At 48.3% G+C, this 8,208-nt stretch overlaps 1 protein-coding gene across 1 annotated transcript; it reads right to left on the bottom strand.

Annotated features, from left to right (window-relative positions):
- Nucleotides 1-3,374: 3,374 nt before the first annotated feature.
- Nucleotides 3,375-7,763, bottom strand: LOC123105358 (YTH domain-containing protein ECT3). The gene is made up of 9 exons (XM_044527418.1): nt 7,616-7,763; nt 7,151-7,227; nt 6,892-7,048; nt 6,693-6,748; nt 6,108-6,536; nt 5,151-5,714; nt 4,827-5,039; nt 4,445-4,591; nt 3,375-4,035 (listed from the first exon to the last, which is right to left on the bottom strand). The coding sequence occupies exons 1-9, from the start codon at nt 7,644-7,646 to the stop codon at nt 3,781-3,783; spliced, it is 1,929 nt and encodes a 642-aa protein (XP_044383353.1). The 5' UTR covers nt 7,647-7,763; the 3' UTR covers nt 3,375-3,780.
- Nucleotides 7,764-8,208: the final 445 nt, after the last annotated feature.

Consider the following 8,208-nt stretch of genomic DNA (forward strand, 5'->3'; position numbering starts at 1 on the left):
AATAAGTCGAGAGGGGTCGAGTTACCGGAACCCAATGTGTGGTAGTAACTGGTCATGGATCACAAACACAGAGCTCAGTTCCTGAGGACGGCTGCAATGAGACAACCCACCATGTACTCCTACATGGCCTCTCACCGCTACCTTTACCAAATCGTGTTCACACACTTAGCTCACACACAGTAGGACATGTTCACACACCTCTGATTCATCCCCGATGAATCAGACCTGACTCAACTCTAAGCAGTAGCAGGCATGACAAACAAGCATGAAAGAGTAGGCACATCAGGGCTCAAACAACTCCTACTCATGCTAGTGGGTTTCATCTATTTACTGTGTCAATGACAGGTCATGCAAAGGATAAAGGGGTTCAGCTACCGCAGCAAGTAACAAATATGTCGTTGTTGTCCTAATACAGTAAAAGAGAGCAGGAGCGAGAGAGTGGGGTTTTATCGGAATGAACAAAGGGGTTTTGCTTGCCTGGCACTTCTGAAGATAGCATTGAGTCTTCATCAGTGTCAACGATCACAACGTCGGGACAACGTCTACCGAGGGGGAACAACACCGGCAAACACAGAAGAAGCACGATCAATGCAATGCACAATATGATGCATGCTATGACATGGCAATATGAATGTGTTTTGGGCTAATGCACCTAGCTATGATTTAAATGAAGTTGGTTTGAATACATGATTCAAATTCCAACTCCATATATGATTATTTAAGTGCCCTTTATTTGTTTTGTCCAAAACAGAGGACAAACATTGTTTAAACATGCATGAAAATGGTACAGATGGATTCCTTGAATTTTTCTGATAATTTTTCATATATAAATCATTTAATTTGGAGTTACGGTTGAATTTCTATGATTTATTGAAGTTTAAACAATTTTCTGGAATTTTCTGAATAAAAATAAATCCAGAAACATTATTGCGTCAGCCTGACATCATCATGACGTCAGCAGGTCAACTGGGTCGCCCAGAGTCAAACCTGACGTGTGGGGGCCACACGTCAGTGACACAGGGCTGGTTTGGGTGTTTGACAGGTGGGTCCGGTCAACGTTGACTTGACTAAGTCAAAATCTGACACATGGGGTCCACAGATTAGCACTAATCTAAATAGAAAAATTAAACTAACCTAATTAGGCTCGGGGCCCACATGGCAGTGGCACTAGGGTTGGTTTAGCTGGGTCATTAGTGGCTAATGACGTGCCACGTCACCAGCCACCGGAGTTCGGCCGGCGGCGACTCGAAACGCGGCGGATGTTCACCGGGGTTGCGCTACGGGCGGCGGCTGGACGCGCGAAGGCTACCAGAAGGTAGCCCGTACACGGCCGCACCTAGCTGGCTGCACGAGGGGCCGCGGGGTGGCCGGAGACGACGGCGGCGAGCACTTCCGCGGTGGCTGGAGTTCAGGCTGGGGCAGGGACGCGGCTGCAGCGCTCGAGCGAGCAAGCGGAGTGGAGAGGCATCCTCCTGGAGGCGCCAGGAGCGTGTCAGTGCCCCTGGAGCGAGCAGGAGAGGCTCGGGAACGCGGGCTCGCCGGCCATGGCGGACGGCGGCCTCGGGTGACCTCAGGGCTACGGCTAGAGGGCGGGAGCAAGCAGGGGGCAGAGGGGAAATGCTCAGGGGCTCACGGTGAGTTCGAAGAGAAGGTCGGCGTGCTCGGGGAGGCGGCGGAAACGGCGAATCGGACGGCGGCATCCGGCGGCCGTGGTCGGGGAAGAAGGCCGCAAGCGTCATCTTGGGGCCGTCCTGACTCGTGTAGCTCGGAGAGGAGGGAGAGTAGGTGGCGGCGGCGCCTCTGAGAGCATCGGCGGGGCGAGGCAGTGGCTGTGGCCACGGCGGCGTACGAACGGCGGCGGCGGTCGCTCTCGGGTGCGTGCGAGAGAAAGAACAGAGGAGGAGATGGGGACGAGGGAGTGAGCGGGAGGGTTCCAGGGGGTCGAGGCGGCGCCGAGGAGAAGGCGCGAGGCGTCGTGGTGGCCTCAGTGACGCAGGCAGGCAGGGAGGTGCGTGGCGCCGCTGGCGCGCGTGCGCTGTCTCCCTCCTCTGCCTTCTGGCAGAGGTAGGTGATGACTGGCACGGGCCAGGTGGGCCGGCCCGGCCAGGTAAGTGGCCTGTGGCCTTACTCTCTCTCTCTCTCTCTCTCTCTCTTTTCATTTAGCTTGTTTTTCTATATTTCTGCAATTGTTTTGGCTTTATTAAAAATGCCAGAGCATTATTAAAAATCCTGAAAATATTCATGAGCACTTTCTAAATTATTTCAGTGTCCCACAAATAATTCCAACATTATTTGAGCATTTAAATTATTTATAGTGTTTAAATGCCCAAAGTCAAATACAATATGATTTAATTCAAAAATCCAAAAATGATCTAAGAATATATTCATCATTTTTGGCAGAGGTTTCCACCTTAACCAGAAATCATGAACTTTTCTTAGGAACTTTTTTGGGTTTATTGAAAAAGATTTTAATCCACCCTAGTTGAGTTGATTTGGTGCTAGGGTTTGAACATCCTCATTTCAAGTTTAAGAAAAATTTAAACATGATGCACACATGAAGCTATCCTAGTGCAATACCAGAAGCTAGGGATGTGACAACACCTCTCTGTTGCCAGAGCCTGCCAGGCCCACCGCGCCACCATCCCACCTACTGAGCGCCGGCCACAAGCCCTCACCTGCACCTGGGGCAAATCTGGCCTGGTTTGATCCCCATCACAACAAGAAAACCAAGCCGCCACCGGCCTGCACATTCCGCCGTGACGCGCCACCATCAGCCAGCATCGCCGCCCAGCACCGCCTCCAGCCTGCGTGAACCGCCGTCGCCGACACCACGCGGGCTTTGCCCAGTGACGGTAGGGAAGGGGAGTGGGGGCCCATGTCCGGCGGCTAGGGTTAGATCACCCGGGTCGCCTGGGGAGGGGGGGGGGGCGACAAGAGGCGCTTGTAAAACTAAATATGTCTCGTCAGTGTTAACCCTGTTAACCCGAGACTGTCGATCTTCTTTGTGAACTTGATTGAAAATGACAAAAGAAAAATCTGAAATTTTGGACAGAAGAATCTAAAATACAGTCTGAAGCCTTGGCCCCAGCAAGTTTTGTGATGTATGATAAAAGCAAACAACATTAGAACAATTCACAGGTACAACCTCTATTACTGGCGTGCTCATACACTAGTTCGTTCTGTGTGTCACTGTCTGCAAGTGCTCATTATTCTTTTCGGAGATGAAGATCATAAAGTTCACAATGAAGACATACAACCCCTGGCTTTGCTGCTACCTTGGTGTCGCCACAACAGCAGAATTTCCATCTCGGACAAATAATCTACTGAAAAGCAGATCGGCGTGGCAAAGACAGCATGGCAAAAACAATACTCCGTACTACTGAAAAACTGCTAGCATTCACTTCCAATATAAAAGATGCACCACAATCATAATCGTTGGTTGCACAAGCCTTACACATCTAAAACCCCACCCCTAGATACAACTCCTAATGCCATTTCGAAACACGAAAACACCAGAACAAGAACTCAGCTCTAATCTCCTTACCCACCCCAACCACCAGACTCCAGCAACGGCGAAGATACTACAGAAGAGCAGAACCACCCCAAAAAAAAAGCCTCTCATTGAATCCTGAATCGCCTCAGACTTGCACCTTTCTGCAACCCACAAGCATATATCCAACTAGCAGAATCTTGAATTCCTACAGCCACGGCAACTCTTCCTCACCCTGTATATAAGCTGTCCTCCTCGAATGGATGATCAAATGACTTGAGCAGCGGAAATCAACAGCCAACTGCGACCGCTGCCGGGCTTGCGTCTGTTGGGGCAACACCATTTACAGCCCCTGCCGCCACACCGTTTTCCACCACAGGGTTTTTCTCTCCATGGACCTTGAGTTCCTGCAGCCCCTGCTTTGCATCAACATCTTGATTTTCAGTGTTGCTGGTAGAAAGCGGCTTTTTGTTCATGATCCCCTGCTTCCCATCGACTTCTTGGTTTTCAGTGTTGTTGACAGAAAGCGGCTTTTTGTTCATGATCTGCAAGACCAGTAAGGGATGTTAGAAAGTAAGTCCAGCATTTCTCAGAGTTGAAGCTTGACTGGAATCTTTTCGAGAAAAAGAAACTTGATTGTAATCACACTAGACTAGGTACTAAATTTCAGAAGGATGACATTGAATTCACCAGGATCAAACTGCCATAACAAAATTGCATTACAAGAAAACGAATATAGACTAACAGGTACTTAGTCCTCTTATCACACATATGCTGCAAACACTTGCATGGTAAAGTAAAAGGCACTCATAAGCTACACCAAGTTAGTTCTCAGTAGTTCAGACTTCTGGGAGGTCCAAAACAGTGTACTCGTATGAAGAATGACATTCAAAACTATCTAGTCATAAGATTCACCAGTTTTATATTAGATAAAGTACGCTACTGCCCATGTACCTTCTCCAGTGGCTGCTGTCGCTTGGATTTCTTCTCTTGCATTATCTTCTCACGGTTATCATAAAAGCCAAAGTCATCCAACATGGATGTCTTGCAGACATGATCCTTGAAAATCTTTAGCACCTGAAGGCCTTGCTCAAGCCTAACCTGTAGACAACACGAGAAAGCAGGTCAAAAACCTACTGAGCGCAGCATTCATACAGCTAATCATGCAAATTTTTAAGAACAAGTTGTCAATTTTTAATAGATTGCAGTGTGATTGATCCATGTTCATATTACATGATGCAAGAGCACTGAAACGGACTGCCATGGTGTACCACCAGAAACTTTACTTAGAAGGAGATTGGCAAAAGATGAAAACATTAAAGTCTACAGTTCTCACCTCCTGGGTATCTCTGCTGTTTGTCACTGGTTTGTTTTCGTTATACTCAAGAATAATGTGCTTCAATAGAGTGTTGGGAATGTCCTTTACAATGTGCCACTTGACGGGGAAGCAGCCAGTCCACTTGTCTTGCTGCCAGTATTCAACTGTCTTGTTAAAATCAACCTGACCAACCATCTCGGCAAGTCCAATGAACTGACCGCTGGTGTTGACCTGAATAAAAAGTGGAACAAGGAAAGATGCATCAGATCAGCAACCACTATGAAGACTGTTCAGATAGAGAAAACAAGCTGTTTTAGCAGCACAGAATTATTATGCACTTACAGAGAACAACAGAAATACAGGTGAATTGCTTGATTTGTCTTTAGCAGCTTGATAAGCAGCATCAAGCCTTTTATTTCCACTGGGGGTGCTTGCCCAAACATTGTACTTGATGCTCTTGTGAACATCATCCTCACTGTATGATTTTATAACGAAGAACTTGGCATCTGAGTAAGTTTCAACAAAGTCAGCCTTATTGTACTGATCCTGCACAACTGCATTTGAGGCATCGCCAGTAGGAAGCTCCTGTCCTTTTGCAGGTGCAACAGCAGCTTCTCCAGCACCCTGTTCATTTTTAATGACAGTGCTTCTTGGCCCTCTCTTCAGCTCATTCAAGCCATCTATGTTCTCATTACCGAAACGGTATGATCCATAGGTTTTTGGTCTGGGCTTGTACTTTCCATCTGACAGTACATTCCACCCACCATACATACCAGAGCCATAGAGGTGAGATCCATACCAATAGTCAGGTCCATATGCATTTGCATTGTACATGACACTAGAGTACATGGAACTCATGTACCCAGGTGTCTGTGGCCCCAGTGCTGAGTTTTGCCCAAGCAATCCCTGCAAGATATGTCTCCATGTTAAGAACAGGCTATTTAAACACATAAAACATATGAGCTTACAGATATGCAGAACACAAAATTTTCACTTTGACCTGGCAAAATTAATTGTGGTGTGTGCCCTCAGATAACCCCAATGATATACAATGACATATCATAAACCATCCAAATAGGTGCTTTCACAAACCGTATCAAACCATATTGGTAGGATCAAGCAACAAGCAGCAATACTCAAAATTGTTGAAAATAAATAGCGACTCATAATTGCTGATAATCCGTGATGCAGGCATTTGAACAAAGACCAGAAAGCTACACAGAAATAGCTCTCTGGGGAAGAACAATATGCACACCAGAAATGAGAAAACGGTAACGAATTCTGGTTCTTCGACTGTACCTTGGTTTTAGGATTAGAAGCAGTTGATGTAGAATTTCCAACAGAGAGTTTCTGCTGAGTATGACCACCATACGATGGATAAGCAGCTTTATCACCATGGTTCTGATAACTAGCTGAACGCCCACTTGGTTTCACCGGGTATGTGGTTTTCTTCAGACCTGTTGAACTATCAGTGCTGTTTGAATTGGCTTTGGAAGCATCCACCAATCCAGGCTTCTGATAAGCAGCAGGTGCAGCAGAAGCGTCCTTCTGCGGTAAAAGATCTGATTTGCCAGCATTAGGCTTGAATGCTGGCTTAGTGGTGCCAGTAGTCTGTGGCTGGAGATACGTGGACGGGTACTGGTAATGCTGAGATCCGTACATCTGCGCGTCATACCCAGACGAAGCAACACCATACTGAGGATAGCAATACATGTCCCCATAAGCACCCTGCAGAAAACCAATAGGCTAAACTAAGTCTTCACATGCAGCGAAAATCTTCAAGATGCTTTACAGTGGCGATTAGTTTTGCAGGGTTGGCCATCCGATTAAAGCAGGCAAACCAAGTGTCTACAAGGTATGTAAAGTAGAGGATATAACACTCACAGGGTTAAGTGACTCTGCTCCGTCGAGGCCCACATACACTGAATAATCCCCCCAGCCTGCAAATCCCAAAAGGCATTGCTATCAGACTATCACCAATTTCGAACAAATATTTATGATTTAACTACAAATTCGCACTGCAATGACTAATTCAATAGTAGAAACAGAGAGCAACAGACTAAATGGTGCCTTGGTGCCTCACCTCCATAGTAATACTGGTAGGCGTCAGCGCCAGCACCATACATGTTGGCATTCTTGTAGTCCTGCAGCCCCATGGCTGGCCACTGCCCCGCCGACGCCACCTGTGGGTTTGGAGACGCCACCACGCCGTTCATCCTGCCATTGGGTGCTGCCGAGACCTGCACCGCGATTCAAAATTCAGAGTATGGAACACCACCATAACATCATCACAGCGCCACAGCAAGATGGTACAGGCTACTGAGGAGAGAGGCGGGTCATACCTTCTTCTGCGCCTCTTTGCCCTGGCCGGCCACGCCCTTGGGATCCAGCGACAGCTTGTGCAGCAAATCCGCGGCGTCTGCATCACGGCAGGTCAAGGCGAAACCGATGCGGACATGTCCAAAATCCAAACAGGCAAACTAATCCACAAAATCACGCGGCTGGGTGAAATTCTAAGCACCAGGAGCGAGTAAACCCCAAAACACACGGAAACCAAATCCCCTACGCTCCCGTCGCAGCAGGGGCCGCAGCCCTCACCCTAGCGAGGAAACCTCCACGGGCAAACCCCTCCCAAATCCCGACGGAAACCTCCCGCGAACCGAAGGACCCAGACCGAGCACCGGGAGATCCGGCCGCGGGCGACACGCCCGGACACCCACCCGCAAAAACCCAACGGAAATCCGGAGAGGGAGAAAGAAAAAAAGCGCAGCCAGGCCAGCGGAACAGCGCGGCGGGTGAAAGGATACGGTCGGCGGCGTGAGCGACGGCGGGGGCCATGGCGGCGGCGGTCCGGCGGGGCGCGGCGCCGGGGGTAAAACCCAGAGAAACCCTCGCGGTGGATGGGGGGCGGGGTGGGGTGGGGGAGGGGGGAGAAAAGAAAGAAAGGCGAGAGAAACGAGTGGAGGCGTCGCCGTGGGGTTTGGAGGTTTTAATGCTTTCCTTCCCGCTTGCTTTGGATTTTTGCGACTTATTACTGCTGTCAGTCCATCGCCTGGGCCTCCTGGGCCTTTTGGGCTTTTCGGTGGAGTGCAGATGTGGCATATATGTGTTGTCGACGACGGCGGGGAGGACAAGTGGGGGGCCGCTTCCGTGCACACGTTTCGATCTGTGACTGACCGTGAGGTTGTTCAGAGCTTGATATCTACTGAAACTCCCCTAAAAAAACCGACTGCTCAAAAAACTAAAAAAAAAAATATAAATACCGCTAAAAAAATAGATGAACTCAGAATCAAAAACATGTACCCTCATAAAAAAAGAAACAAAAACATGTGCTTGTAAGAATTTCAGTTTTTGTGTGTAAAAAGCAAAAATGTTCACTAAAAGTTTCTTGGACACGATG

The sequence above is a fragment of the Triticum aestivum genome, chromosome 5A, assembly GCF_018294505.1.
Source record: "Triticum aestivum cultivar Chinese Spring chromosome 5A, IWGSC CS RefSeq v2.1, whole genome shotgun sequence".
NCBI classification, from domain to species: domain Eukaryota; kingdom Viridiplantae; phylum Streptophyta; class Magnoliopsida; order Poales; family Poaceae; genus Triticum; species Triticum aestivum.